The sequence below is a fragment of the Galleria mellonella genome, unplaced genomic scaffold (genome assembly GCF_026898425.1).
Source record: "Galleria mellonella isolate WM207_F2 unplaced genomic scaffold, CSIRO_AGI_GalMel_v1 utg63, whole genome shotgun sequence".
Taxonomy (NCBI): Eukaryota; Metazoa; Arthropoda; class Insecta; order Lepidoptera; family Pyralidae; genus Galleria; species Galleria mellonella.
Genome location: NW_026442130.1, coordinates 5,031,462 through 5,048,502, shown reverse-complemented (window position 1 = coordinate 5,048,502; position 17,041 = coordinate 5,031,462). Strand labels below are relative to the sequence as shown.

At 30.5% G+C, this 17,041-nt stretch overlaps 1 protein-coding gene across 7 annotated transcripts in view; it reads left to right on the top strand.

Annotated features, from left to right (window-relative positions):
• The window catches only part of LOC113521796 (sodium channel protein 60E), a 211,514-nt gene that overhangs the window by 167,947 nt on the left and 26,526 nt on the right, over positions 1-17,041 (top strand). For all 7 annotated transcript variants that reach the window (XM_052899904.1, XM_052899905.1, XM_052899907.1 and 4 more), the window contains exons 5-8: positions 639-831; positions 2,399-2,618; positions 7,165-7,299; positions 7,815-8,032. In XM_052899904.1, coding sequence (XP_052755864.1) covers positions 639-831; positions 2,399-2,618; positions 7,165-7,299; positions 7,815-8,032 — 766 coding nt within the window. The remainder of the gene's footprint in view (positions 1-638; positions 832-2,398; positions 2,619-7,164; positions 7,300-7,814; positions 8,033-17,041) is intronic.

The following is a 17,041-nucleotide window of genomic DNA, read 5'->3' as shown; positions in this document are numbered from 1 at the left end:
TTATCCGACTGTTAAAAAAATGGCTAATATTTTGCCTATATAATATTTGTGTAGAATAAATGGGTTGTGGCTTTTAATAAATAGGGCCTCGTTATATTCATCTTCATTGTAGGAGTAATATATACTGCATTTAAACAATGTACAATAAACAATGGGCGATTTTAAACTGTCAATTCCTTATCACATTTCAAAAATGAATGAATGAATAGAAACTGTTATTCGTTGTCACATGCACTTGTTATATTAGAAATTATTTTCCACAAACATTAATATTACTAGAATCACACTTCAAGTATTTCACAATAAATCATCGTATTTGAAATAATTCAGAATTAGAAATTTTTCTATGATAATTGTAAAAAAAAATTATATCAATAACCTGCTATCCGCCCTCCAGACCCCTAAAATCATTGAGATGGTGACATGTGCTGCGTTATTCTTTCTCATGTGAGGGTCGACTGAAGCTATTCTATTGATAGATTCGTTTGTATTTTGTCTAGGAGAGCAACCAGCTCTAAACACAAACCTTGGCAATGTATCTATTTTTTTTACGATCCTTTTACGATAAGAGACCCCCCACTTGGGCATTAATCGACTGTTAAAATAAGGTAATATTACAATATTACTGTCTTTTTCAGGTTTGAAGACCATCATAAACGCATTGCTGCATTCATTCAAACAATTGGCAGAGGTCATGACGCTGACTATTTTTTGTTTGATGGTGTTTGCACTGTTCGCGCTGCAGGTGTACATGGGGGAACTAAGAAATAAGTGTGTGAAGAATTTTGTAGGGCAACCGGGGGAAAATTTTACTGATGAAATTTGGCTGCAGTGAGTATAACTCTATTTAGATTTTTCTGTTAACTGTCCACTGCTGAACATAGGCCTTCCCCATAAGAGGAGTCTTGCTAGTTGTTGTTACACTTGGCAGGCAGGATGACAACTGCAGTTAAGCTTTAAGAGACTAAGGGAACTTAATGGTAAAGGGACTTTCCCTTAATTGCTCTTACGACACTCACAGGCTTATTCTATACCGAGCCACACGGTCATAGATTTATCATAGAGATACCATATAATAAATACCTGTCACAATTTCTTTATTTTTTATTTCTTTTCCTAAAAAATATTATATTCATAGCCTAAAATTAATATAGAAATTGATATGGAACGTTTCATATCTATATATTTGTACATATCCATGAAAATTTATTAAAACATATTACGTTTCTTGATCTAAAATTTAATAATTCAAAAATATCTTTATTTAAGCTACAAATACAAAGAAAATTAAGAACATAAAGTAATGGCTCCCAACTTTATATAAATTACGACGCCCTCTTATTCTTGCCAGTTCTCAGTGAAAGTTGTCGTCAAATTGTTTAATTAGGTTGTCATTTCATTTCAAACCGGAGGAAAGAAAATATATTGCGTACTCAACAGACTGAATACTAAGTCCTATAATTGGTTCTGATTATGTCTCGTCTTGATTATTATTGATTGTTTATTTAGATATTATTTTAAATAATTTTTCTTTATATATTTATTCATTGCTACATTTCTTTCCTTCTTTCTTTTCTCTTGTACCTTTCCTGTTTTATAATGAGTTCAATATATAGTAAATACAAATAAATTTAGTTATCAAATCTATTTTATAAGCTATAATATTAAGCCTAGTAATAATAATAATCAAGATAATAATAGTAGTCATATAAAATAATAGTCATATGAAATACTTAACTCAAGGACATTGAGGTCTGAGCCATGATATCTAATTTTAAATAATAATTTTGACTTAAATCTATTATAAAATTAGTTCATATTATTCCTTAGAATAAAGTTTTTGCTAGGACATTACATTTAAATTTTTTATTTAAGATATACGTTTAGAATAATGACACCCTAGAATCGGCCCCAAATTGTTTACAATAATAAATATACTATTAGGTAGATATATGTAAATATATAACTGTCTAGGTCCCGACATAGAATAGGCTACCCCTTCCTTTACCATGGTTGTCATAAGAGGCGACTAAGGAAGCGTATGATGGAGGGATGGGCAGCAGCGTCCCTCTTAAAACATCACCAAAAGCCAAACTGCTGTTGTCCACCCATCTGCCAAGCGTGACAACTACTGGCAAAACCCCTCTTATGAGGAAAGCTATGTTCAGCAGTAGACAGTTAACGACTTATACAGCAACAACATGCAAATACATCTTTATTCATTACAAACAAACATACAGAAAATCAAATCTTTCCTCTTTATAGTTTAAATAAAATTAATGAATAATAAGCTCTTTATTATTCCCCTTAAAGAAAATACAAAATAAAAGTTAACAGTATTAATTTTTTTAAATTAATGAAACATAAATAAATCATCAAAATAAATTATTACCACCAGGTGGATTAGAGAACCGTCTCGCTGGATAGTGGATGAGGAGGAAGTGCCTATCATTTGTGGTAACCTGACCGGTGCGAGGCACTGCCCGTCGGGGTACACGTGCCTGTGCGTGGGGCCAAACCCTAACCACGGGTACACGAACTTCGACAACTTCCTATGGTCCATGCTCACCACATTCCAACTCATCACCTTGGACTACTGGGAAAATGTATATAATATGGTGAGTGTTCGTATTAAAATTTTTAAGCCACTCCAAAAAGGATAAGTTACTTATATATGACTGATTTTTTATGTATGTTATATGATATATTCACCCATTCTGAACCGAGTTTGATATTTTTTTTTAGAATTGTTGGATAAAATTTGCTCTCGCATATGTCCTATATTAATTTTATCGCGATTGAAGTTAATTTCTATTTTATGAAATAAAAACTCAATATAATATTTAGCTTATAAAATAAAAGATGTTCAAAAAAATTTTAAAAATAAAACACACTGTTGACTATTAAATGAGAATAATGTAAAAATGTGTCGGTGTGCTAAATTACAGAAGCCGCTATTACAATAATATGACTAACATATAAATTAACATACGGAACCTATAAATACGTACTTTTTTCTCTTCATCTATCGCCTTGTACATGTATGTCCATAGAATGGATAAAGTTTATTTCCACTGTCCCTGTAGTAAGGCTATTTGTTTACTATTTATAATATAGTGAGCTTAGAGTTTAATATATTATAATTTAACTATTAAGTGTGATCTACTTCACAAATATACAGACTTCATATAGAAGTCTATTCCAATATTAAATTTAAAACTCTCTTATATTACTAATATTATAAAATTGTAACTGGACGATGTCTGTACATGGAAAATATTAAAAAAAAAATAATAATATAAAGGGTCTTAATAAGATCAATAGAGGCAAAAGAAATAATTATTAAAAATTTTGTCTTTCTGTTTGTCTTGTCTATCTGTATGTTCATGCCGAAATCACGCAAAAACTACTGTACGAAATTGGATGCTGTTTTTACAGTTTTGTTGTTATTACTTGATACATCATTAGCAAGTGATCTATTTCAAAAGTTTTCCCACTTCTGAAATCCACGCATACGAAGTAGCAAGCAAAAAGTTAGTTGTGCGTAAAGTACATAAAGTAATAAATACTTTATGTATGAAATATTCCGGAATTCACATTGTGAATGGGACACTAAATAATACAATTTTTATTTGATATTTTTATCTATTAATATCGCTTTAATAACTGTATATCTGCAAGGGTAATCGTGACAATATTCTAATTATCTCAGACACTTATGGTATTGTGGGTCGCATATGTACGCGGAGAGTTCGATACGACCCTTGTCCCTCCACCCTGGGGTGTGATAATTTGGGCACGTATTCATAATACGAGTATAATGTCTACCCATTGTAGGCCTTCCAAAACAAATCCACTTGTAACTGTGTAATAAGTTACTATGATGACCTCCTTATTCGACTTCAACTTCCTGTTAGATATAGAACTTTATAGACACGCGATTATTTTTTAATTATTTCCCCATTTAAAAAAATATCACTTTTAGCCAAGAAGAAATAACTCTATTATTGCTGTTATCAAATAATGCTTAATTCAACTTTTTTCCAAATTCCAAATTCTATAATTTTCTAATTACAGTATTATTTCCTAATTAATAATTATTTTATTCTATTTTTTTTTAATTAGAAAATAAAACCTATTGAACCTCTTAAGTATTGTAATTGCAAAATTTTATTAATCGATATTTAATCACAGTCATACTCGTACATTAAACGCCACAATTATCACTACTAACTACATACAGACATAGAATTAAATACAAAAATAAAATACTTGCCTTAATATGGCTAGCGTTATTTATTCATAACAAACTCCCTCTCTATACTCTTTCCGAAAATACCGTCTATAATTTCATTTCAAATCTTAAAACGTATTCGACATACCTTTCATATGGGTATAATGGCGTGTTTTCATCTGACCATTTTCTAACCTAAACTTATGGAAACATTACTACTCTTATTTTAAAAGACCATAAGAAACTAATTTTATTATGGGAACCATATACCAAAACAATATCGGAGTTGAGGTATTCGAATTTATAATTCTATCACAGTATAAGTAATAATAATAATAATATTAATTCTATACATTATATTTACTAGCATGTATAAATTACAATAATATTGTCATTGACCGTTTTGAGAAAATTATGCTACTTATAATAATTTAGTTAAAATAAATTAGGCTCTATTGTACCTAATTTAGGGCCCAAATTTTAATACATTAAATAATAAAAAGTTGGGGCCCTAGCTATATAGTTAGTAGATGTAACCATATTTATATCATAGTGCCACTAAATTAAATTTTCATTTCTGTAATGTAATTCAATGCTTTGGGAGGGAAATCGACCCGATCGTTTGTTTAGGATTGGTCGAATTATCTTGTTGTTTCAGATGCCAATACAATCGAAAACGATTTATTACTATATTATCTCGAACCTCAGCATTTATCAAATAACTCTGCCCTAAGAAAATACTCGTTTTCAATTTCTATTAAATTAAATACAACTAAATATGGTTATCTGGTCCACATTTTTATTTTTCAAAATATATCAAAGATATGTTGTACAGCCGGCATATAAAGTAGCCTCCTCGTATATCCTTTCATTCTATATACTACATGTATGTCAAATTTCATACCGATCGGTTAAACCGTTAAAATACTACGAGGTAACAAACAAACAAATTCACAGGCTCAATTTCACATTTATAATATTAGTTAGGTTTAAGAAAGATCACTTAAAATAAATTGGTACTGCTTCTTCGCCCACGCAGCCCTTCCCGGAATCTGCATATTGATTTACAAAATAAAATGTTCGTAGTAAATAAATATGAATTGCTTTCTCGAAATTTATTCAATTTATTGTATCAAATTTATATCTAACGAGTTATTGATTACTACAGCGATCAAGTAAGTAATTCAATCCCAATTTCCCATAACAGTAAACGAGGAAAGGACCTTCAATCTGGGCTTGCTACAGCCATTGACTGACTTAATCTGGGTTAATTGTTGACTTTGAAATGGGTGAAATAATTAAACATATTACTTTATAGGTTATTAGTTTACAAGCGCGCACTAAATATTTAAATAGTTCAGTGGCACAAGTTTTGTTCGCGGCTATTTATAAAAAGTATGAATGGTACGAATATAATTGTTTATAAATACGATGTATTAAAGAAATGCTTAGTGGTTCACTTGTACTATTTGGTTCTTTTTTGTAATATTCTCTGTATAGAGGGGGACACCTCCTCTAATGTCAATTAATATCTAATTTGTTATGGGTATGTGAAAGCAATTTTTGTCGTGACATACCAGATACTTAGTAGATTTATCAATCTTTTCATTTTTGGAAAATGAAAAGATTCTAAATTCAACTATATTCTAATTAGTCGTATATCTTCGTCAATTTAGAACTGATTTGTTTTTTTTTTTTTTAATATTCGTACGTTTCTGATACAATCTTTGAAAGTAAATGTTTAGAAATTGTACTCATACGCCATCAACTCATATTCTTTGAAGGAAATTTATGAATTGATTGAATAGATTATCACTAGGTTTGTTACATCTTTTATGCACCGTGTAACAGATTTCATTAAAAATACTATTATTTTTCTTATATTATATAAACTATTTCTATTCTGTTCCCATCAGCATCCATAATATGGAGTTTAATCACTCTGTGTGTAGGATTTAGCAACATTCAGTTTGAGTGGAATGCGCTCGGAGTGGATGTAATGGTGGAATAGTACTTTGAAATTGTCGCCATTAGTGGAAACACTGACAATGCCGACATGGAATCGAGACGGATTTGGGACAAATGCTGTGTCTATTGTTACACAACTGCGGAAAACATTTGTGTGTTGAATTAAGGTTCATTACTTATTTTAAGGTCTCAATACAAAACACCTGGTCCCGAGGCAATTGTGAACAGTTCAATGATTCAAACGAAAATCAAACCCAATATCTTATTTAAACAAAGTAGTTGACACGCACCATCTTTGTTTTCTTTTTTATTAATGGCCTTAAAAAACGAAATAGAAATAAGCGAATTGCCAAATAACATTTTCATATAACCTTATTTGATGCCTTATATACCATAACCATATATATACCATAACCAAAGGGAGACTTTGTACATAAGTCATCTTTTTTGCGTATACGGCAGAAACACAAATGGGACAGACCTCTCGTTTCATTCGTGTTTTTATCGTGAAGCAGTTGTGTCTGTATAACTGTGTTTTAGTTTTAAGGTTGGGATATGGCCATAAATGTACAGAAGCATAAAACTTTAATCGTCAGGAATGGCAACACATGAAGGGTACCACGGGCGACACAGTATACTCTTCTATATCCATGGTACTGTTCATGTCTGTAGGCGACAAGTACCACTTTCCTTCAGGTAGACTGTCAGTTTGTTTGTCATTTTAAGTTGTATGAAAAAAATACGAATCTCAAGTTTCTAGACGTTCTGTATAAATTTAGTTATAAATAAGTACGTAATAAATATCTAATATGTAATGAATAACCGTTAACATTATATAACTTTAATTATTAATGAGTTATATAATGAACAAAAGTAGTTTCACCTACTAAACAACGTATAACCTTTAAATGGTCAATCCGATGTCGATGATTCTTTATATTTATAACACTGTCCTTGTTCAGGTGCTGTCATCATGCGGGCCAATGTCAGTATCATTCTTCACTGTGGTGGTGTTTTTTGGCTCGTTCTACCTCATCAACCTAATGCTGGCCGTCGTGGCGCTTAGTTATGAAGAGGAATCACAAATTACGCAAGAGGTATTAAAAACATAATAAGTGGCAAGCATTAAGCCATGTAGTCCCAGCATAGAATGGGCATCTCCTTTTTTCCCGTAGGTCGTAGGACGCGATTAAGAATATTTTATGGTCGAAGGATGGGCAATAGCGTCCCTCTCAAAACGGCACCAAAGCCTAACTGCAGTTGCCAACCCGCCTGCCAAACGTGACAACTACTGGAAAACCCCCACAAAGGGGAAGCCTATGTTCAACAGTGGACTGTTAACGTTTGATGATGATGATAATGATGATTTGGTTCATAAATCAGTGACAAATAATAAACTAGAATCTGATCGACCGGAATGTATAAATATATAATAATTTATAATGAAATGTAAAGCTAATATAAATAATATCGGTTGGCAAACTTTTCGATTACTTTTGAAACGTAAGATTCCTACATGTTAGATTACAAATTTATACATAAATATATTTATGCACATCCTTTAGTTCCTATTAATTTCTACTTACGATAAAGTCATAATGTGAAATCACAGGAACGGAAAAAGGACCTCAACGACCACCGCGATGATTCCACCTTCAGCTTCGACCCCACATCGCTGGCTGTACGCACGCTGGTCAAAGATTCAAAGAAGCGCATCGACGCTCGCAAGGGTCTGCTTCTCGCTTCGTACTCCAGGAAGAGAACTCGGAGACGTAAACGGGGAAGGAGCGCTATACACCATGCTGCCGCTGTGGCTGCTGTGGCGGAAAGGTAAGTTTTACCAAATCAAATCATAGACAAGTTTTTTTTTTATGATTATTAAAATGGCTAAAAAGCTGTCGTGCCACCTAATAGGTCCATACTGTTACTAGTTATTGTCATAGGTGTATTTAGCGAAGGGAGCGGGTGGAGGGGGCAAGTGGCCTTGCCTACTCTTAAATTGTCTGGTGCCCACGCCAGAATAAGAAACGGAGCTTTCTATTACAGCTATAGACAAAACCATGTCTGAGAATACATATGCACCTTTTTAAAAGGGCCAATCCGATGGAGAATTATCTTAAATACACCAATGTTGATATTAGTATGGAGTAGAATTTAGAATTCATAAAGTTTTACATCAAAAGGTTGCTTCTACACAAAGGTTTTGTAGACATTTTCGTTTAAAAATAATTATTATTTTATCTATGATAAAACCACATTTGTACTAAGCACTTCATCTAGATAAAAAAAATTAGGTAAAGCATACCTAATTTTTTTTTGTCTGGTGCACAGCACAAATTGTTTTAATTTAATATATAATTATATTGAGAATTCTAAAAATTAATTAGAATTATGAAAAATAAGTAAAAAGTAAAACCTCATTTATTTTTGCCTCGTGATCGTTCCAAGATGTTAGCAAATTTCTATCTTGTCTTTCCGAGCACCTATACTTCTTGTATAATTCTCTCATTCCGGTCATTAGTTAGTCACCCCTTTGTCATTACTGAGCATCATTGTCAGTGGGTGCTTTTAAATGGACAATTAATTTCCAATTGTTCCGGTCCTTAGTCGCTCTTTTCGCCTTGACGAAATTATTAGAGGCAGATTCTTTTTAAATCGACCAACTTACTGGCACCTAATCGTCCTTACTGACTGATACCTTTGTTGTAATGATTTTCATTATCTCCCAGGCATTGTTTACTAACGTTAAATTTTAAACTATTTCGTTTTTTTCTCTCACATTTAAGGAAATCTTTAAAAGACATGTCAATGCCGTCGTATACATATACTAGAAAATTACTTACTAAAACAGTCTTCTAGAACATAAATAGTACATTTGAAAGCTAGTTTTAGCAGTATCAAATATTGCTTGGTCTATGAAATAGGATAACTCCGACATGCATGATATTATTATTAACAATCTTAATTAAACAAAATGGCAAAATGTAGACTACAACATAGGATTCTTCAAAAAGCGCGTATTAAGGTTTCTTAAGGCAGGCGTCCATAGACTAACCTCGTACGGTAACCCCGTTTACCATCAGACGGGCCGTACGCTTGTTATTATGTTATTACTATGTTCGTCTAATGTCATTCAATTGTAATGAGCAGGACGAAATAACTCAATTGTTACTTAACAGCACATTTAATACCTAAATTTAGTTTTGAACATCATATTTTAATTAATATCGCCGAATAGGTAATAATATACATTAAATATTGAAACCTTGAGAAACACTAAATTAGATAATTATAGGATTTAGTTTTCCTCATGTTTAACTAAAAGCAAAACATAACTAATTCATCTAGGTATCTAAATTTAGGTGACTATAAAGTTATAGCTTTAAAACTAGGACAAACAGTAGGTAACCCAAATTCGTCCGGCCGAAACCATAATTTAGGTGGATAAAAACATTTTTATGGTAGGATACGTCACAAAGTGTATAATAAAGACGAGAGGGGTGCGGGGTCATTATTGTGTTTAAACGTTTTACGCTCATTGGCGCTGCCAAGCGAATTGTGAAAGATAAAACCTTCGGTCGACCGCCATTTGAGTAACGGTCATCAGTAGGGTTGCTTTAGTACGTAAAAATACATTTACGGCTACTCAAAAACAATTTAGATACAAAGCTGGACTAACATTGTACAATTATGATATTAACAGAAAAAAATAATATAGTATATACTATTCACTTATTCAGAATGCTGAATATATCATTTTTATGAAACTTAGAATGGCAAACTAGCTGACGGCCTACCTGATGGAAAGTGGTAACCGTCATCTATAGTATACTGTTTCGTCCATGATACCCCCAATGCGTTGCCATTCCTGAGAATTCAGATGTTATTCCTGTCAAACTTCAGATCTTCAGATGGAAGATTAGAGCTTCAATGTCATCTACTAATAACAAACTATTTCAATTTATGTATAAAATATTTATTTCGAATGAAGTTGGTATTAAATAAGTTATATTTCTATAAATTCAGATAATTTCGACAACCATGCAGACGAAGTCTTGGAAATAGTTTATTTCGTGTAATGTTTCATGATTTGAAAGATAAATTTATAGACAATTGAGCTTTGCGTCTTAGGTCTGAAAAGCATATAGCTTTTCACCAACTCAACAAAAATATAGGAAATGATATACTATGATATCTGGAGATATTTATTTATTATTTACAAACAGTGCATATAGGGATAACAAGCTAACTCACGGGTATATTAAGTATCCTGTATGTTAAGTTAGTAAATAATCTATCGATGTAGCAAACAATTCCGTTCAAATGTTTTTATGTGAACAGTGACAAACATATCCATAAATTCTCACAAACTTATTAGGATACACATACGCGGTCTAAATCAGTTTATTCATTAAGTTTATATAAACAATTCGTTTTCAGACAAAGTATTCTAAAGAACTATAAAAATAAAAAGTTGTGTGTGGTGAATATTAACGGATCCACCCACACCCTGCCTGGGGCAATGAAATTTTCTCCTCGGGGAATACAATACTGAGATAAAATGGAAGAACAAGAAATAAAATATCTATCTTACACCGTTTGGTGACATCTTGAATAATGTCTTCTGATTTTATTATCGCCACCATTGCCTGGAAACTCATTGAATTGCCTACTTTTTGTTTTATTCAATTTTTTTTTTATTTTTCTACTAGTGACACATGGGCATTTTTTATATTCGAATATTTCAGTATTCATTAAAAATAATAGAAATCAAAATATGAATACTCGAATAATCGAATCGAAATATAATAATCGAATACTCTTTAGAACCCAAGTATGGATAGTTTTTTTAATTGTACCTACTTTGAAACTTACTTTTGTTGCGACAGGAAAAAATTAAAATAATACAGTAATGAATATTCAGACATTTAATCATTTTACTTTAATTAATTATAAAAAAAAAATGTTTAAACGTGAAACAAATACTACTCCTTTAATAAATTACCACTAAATTAGAACTTGAATATTTAAATTTATATTTACCACTGTATAAATTTAGAAACCTTTAACATTTTAATACAATAATGTCCCAAAAATTAGCCTAACAATAAATTAGTAAATACGCTATTATACGTGTGTATAAGGAGTGTATATAACGTAAAAGTTTTTAATATTATCAAAAATGGTTCTTTTACCATCGCAGTAAATAGAATTAAAAACATTCTTAAATTGTATTCAATAAGTACAACAATCATCAGTCATCAATTATAGACACAGTAAATCAGATACATGTCAGACTGTATTGTAGTAATTATTCTCACATCAGTTCATCATTTTAAAGCTTCGTAAAAAGTTGTAAATGGATACATTGAAAAAATTTTTGAACCATCATTACTAAAATTATTTTCACTTATACTTCGATCCAGTTATATAAAGATTTTTTATGTTAGAAAAAATTTGAAGCTTATATTATTTCTAATGAAATGAAATGAAATGAAATGAAATTTATTTGCTAGAAACATTGTAGAAAAGGTGTTACATTTGTGAAGTTTATAAGATGTCCATTATGTTTCGCCACATCAAATGGCATGCAAATATTAATTATTGAATTTATCCATTTTCTATTTTATACAGGTACATCATATATTTAATTTTCAATTACATATACAATAAATCACTATTAGTACGAAGTGTCACTTTGGTCATGCATTACAAACAGTCAATAAAGCTACTACAAATAATAAAATAATAAAAATGTCAAATAAAATTAAAATTACAATTAAAGATTAGGAACAATCTAAAGATTAGGATGAATGGATTCTAAAAGAGACTGCGTTATAAGGTAGTTATAAAAACATATATATATATATATATATATATATATATATATATATATATATATATATATATATATATATATATATATATATATATATATATATATATATATATATATATATATCATAAAACGGTAAAATAGATGTTATAATAAGTATTCTTAAATAATACAGCGATCTGTATCTAAACATTTCCACTGATTTGATTATAAAGTCAAATCGGGGAGAAATACTTAGGTTCAGATATTGCCCGCAGCCGAAAGCTTCACCGGCATTTATCACTCAACGGTAACATATGGCCCATACCTACTGATATGGGGCCCACAGAAGTGTTATAATATCTATTATGTAAGAATTTAGTACTATCGCAATATTTTTGCCTATACCTTATGTTTATATATCAAATTTCGATTTATTATCAAAATCATGTCCGTTTATATAAAGACAAATCATTTATTTTTATGGTTAATCTCAAAATTCAGTGAAGCAATGTTGTTCACGAATGACTATTGCAAAAATATTTATAACTATTTGTTAAATATATCTTGTTGTTATGCAATCTTATAAAAAGACCATGCAAAAGACGTTTATTTTAAAATCTCAAACAGTTAATAAAAACAGAGACAAAGAGCATCTTATAAAATAACAAACACAAGAACAAGTCGCGGTCTAACGAGAGCTCGATATTAGATTAGGACTAAGTTAACTGTACTAGAACCTTAATGAAATACTCTTGTTCTTTAGTTAGCCAGCTAGCTATCTTTTTGAATAAGTAATATATATTCAGCGAGGATGAGATTGTAGAAATTAGATAAAGTTAACGAATCGGATATAACACGAAATGAAACAGCCACGGTATATATATTTAAAAAAGAAAGAAACTCAAATATAAACATTTGATAATTGACTATTCAATTTAATTTTTATAATTCTACAAACTATTCTGAATGCAAGTTAAGCGAAAAAGAACAGGCGAGAAATAAATAATTGTAATTTTTTAATAATTTGAATTTCATAAATTTACGTAAATATAAACTGTCAAGCAGATTTTTGTGTATTTGATATGAGCATTAAAGACATCGCCTTTTGCAATTATTATTTTTTGTCATTATTTTCGTTATTTTCAAAGATAAAAAAGATGAGAACTCTTATGATAGAACATACTATTGTATTATATATATATATATATATATATATATATATATATATATATATATATATATATATATATATATTAGAATAGTCTCTACTGAGTCTCTCGAGCTTTACCAATCCTAAAAACTAAATATTTTGCCTCTTAGGTCAGAAATGTTATTGGTTACTCTATGCTTAAGACAGAAATAATAACGTACGCCTCAATTCACTATGCTTCACAGCATAGTGAATTGAGCATGCAGGTCATGACCAAACCTAGATTAAATTTAGACGGGTTATATAAAATATGCCACAAAAAAATTACAATATCTATTTAGTGTTATAAAATTTCTTTGTTTTTTTTTTATTATTTTTTTTATTAATACCATTATTTTCTTATCGTACAAAAAATATTATAAGCAAAGAAATAAAAACATAGTCGTGGGCGTAAAAATTCACGGCAAAAATTATTTCTTGAACCATAGAACTCAGTCGCGTTTATAAAACCATTCAATATAGTTTTAAAATTCAAAACATAGTTAGGTAATTTTTATGCAAACATCTTTTCAATAGTGGAAAACAAGTAAGCTGCTTGTTTTCCACGATACCTAGGTACTTATCAGTCTGGATGGCTGAATTGAAATTCAAAAGTGAACTCCTAGAAAATATTCTTATAAAACTCCAATATTCAAATCACGTTCAGACCGCGGTGTTCGCCATAAACTATTAAGGATTATACTGGTTAATTTTCTTTTTCTTTCCATCCGACTACTGACGAAAGAATGGTAATATTTTTCTAGTATATTAAACTCGTAGTATACATACCTATGTATACTTAGAGATTTTTGATCATGTAGTAAAAACAACTTGATGAATTTTTATACATAGGATGTTTTTTTTAATGGGTGATAATGGAATGGTAACCCTGCCCGGTATCGGTATACACCGGTGGGGCACCAGTGGAAAATGATAGGTGAGAATGAATGCAGGTCAGTTGGTCCACCATGATGAATTTGACAAAAATTAACCATGTTGGATTCCAGGGGGAACCGCGTGAAGGTCGACCTAAGAGGATATATTGCTAGCAATGGAGCTATTAGACATCATTACTAACAATCTCTTTACCCCCATACATAGAATAATTAATCTCAGTTGTAAAAATGGTATAAGTTACATAATGATAGTACTCATCTTTACTAATTCTTACTAATATTATAAATGTGAAAGTGATTTTGTTTATTTGTATGTTACCTTATAACGCCTTGACGGCTTAACCAATCACGATGAAATAAGAACTAGTGTAAAATAAATACGATGATAACTGCCAAAAACTTATATATTTTATTTAACGTACTAGCGTCCTGTCCCAGCTTCGCACGGGTAAACATTTTTACAACATTTTAAAAACTGGTTATTGTAGCATAACGATAATAGTTAGATATATAGTATCGCGAAGTTTTTTTTATAGTTATTGATATTTTCTTCAATATTGTAGAACACACTTTTGTTCTATCACCAACAGTTTCCGTAACGCATGCGACGAAAAATATTTTATAGCATTTTTTACACCTTGAGTTACGTTACTAAAGTTTTAGTAAGGATCCCCTAATCTTTCCTAGCAATAAATATGTATAAAATAATATGTTACTCAGGGTGAATGTAGCTTTCTAATGGTGAAAGAATTTTTGAAATCGGCAAAGTAGTTTTTGAGTTTATTCATTACAAACATACACACAAAAATACAAATCTTTCTTCTTTATATTATTAGTGTAGATTAACCTTTTTTTAATAAAGGTTACAACAGGTACTATTATAATACAATCACTTCTCAATCACATTCACTTGTTAAAAGTTAATTGTTAATACCTTTATAATCTAAAATTGTATGCAACCAGATAAAGTCGGACATTGACTGCAAGGTAGTCATGTTTTTGTTAAGCCCTTGCCCATTCCCCATAATGTTTTCAGTATGGCACCTGTGCCCAATAGGTTGATTCTCAAAAAAACAAATCATTCAAATATCGTGGAAACAGATAAATCATTTGCTCGGAAGGGTTCGTTTATTTTGTACTAAGATGAATATTACCTCAGTCCCTTTATTCTGAAAAATTACAATTAAAAATAATGTTAAAGCTGAATAATAACTATTGTTGTATTTTAATTACTTGTACTACTTGCGACACAGCCGTAAACAGCGCTCATGAATAAGAGCTCCTATTAGGTTCGAAACTAGTTGTGCATCCCCGAATTTAAAACGTTAGTAAAGCCGACATAAATAATTCCAATATTAAAACCGTTAGGTTAAGATGAAAATGTTAAGAGAAACGGTTTGATAAATAAAATGCTCAATATTGTAGTTCTCTTTTATCACGTTTTCATCGGTAAGAAAACATAAAAGCTATCCGTGACAGAATTGTAAAAACATAAGTCAATAGAAAATCAATATAAAAATATAAAAGACAGATTATTATGGCCAGTAATATGCTACAAATGTATGCTTATTATGTAATCTCAATATTATTATATTTTTGGAACTAACAAGCTCATGGTGCATTTTTACACATACCGAGTACATATCACGAGTTTAAAGGGCAAATTAAAACAGTAAATCGCATATCATGTGATTACACTTAATTGAAATAATAAAATAAAGAAATCTCCAATACCTATGTATTGGAAATACATAAATAAATAAAAGTAGTTTAGTGAATTTGCGGCCGGTGTCGAGTACTCGGACTTATTGAATTTACTCTCGTCGAAGCAGACTAGGATTTCAGTACAGTCGCTTGGGATTCTAATCACTTTAACCTATCTATGTTTGAACCGAAAACGTGGCTCGCCGGTTAGGAGTAAAGTTCTTAGTTCAATTTATATAACAACAGCCTCAGTTATTGGATTTACCTTTAAATTCTGTTATACTAGTAGATACAAATAATTTTGAAAAGAAAGGTTTAGAAAGAGTAAAAGTAAGATGTATATGAATAAACTACTTACTTGTAAGCTGCTTTCTTTTTTAACTGTCTTTCTTTTTTAATTTGAATTTTCTGGATATTCTGGGATGATGATCATTTGGGGATACCAATCATTTCCTAACTCGAAGACTAGGCGATTGGTGTCTGATATTATAGTATGGCATTTATTATTTATTATTATTTTCGTCAATTACAATTTTGATTATTCTTTTGTGAACTAACTAGACTTTTTGTAAAACAAAATCTTAAAGTTGATACTTTATGATTAATATGCCTACGTTGTGGGTGCTAAAATGTTTAAAAACAAGTGTACTTCGTAACTAGTGATACTCCATACTGATATAATCTGTAATACTAGATACTGTCTATAGTAAATACTATTATATACTACATACATACATATTATATACTACAACTTAAATAAGTTGTAACTGAATCTTCGTGCCAAGTCTCTTACGAAATAAAGACAAATGAGTGTAAACGTAAAGAAATATAGTTTACATAAATCTTATGTCCACTATGAACTAACGATATTATCTTGAAAATTAAATGCAAAGTTAGCTTATATATAAGATTATGTAATGCTACCAACCATTATTTATTGGCCAACTGCTAACGAAGTTGTAAGAAAATGGCACGAATTGTCAAGGGTCTAGTCAAAGGAAAGTCAATTACTTTTGTTCGCATCGCGTATTTTGCAGCATTTGTGATATGAATCTAATAAATATTGCCGTGCTTTACTGTATTTTTTTTTCTTTAAAAAAGAGAAAATTCGCATTACAAATATATTTTTCTTGCGATTGCGGTACGCCTTTTCTAACTTCGATGATTATTTTTGCAATCGATTTATTTTTCTAATTTTGTTCTGATTGTAATCTTTTTTTATAGAGCTATAT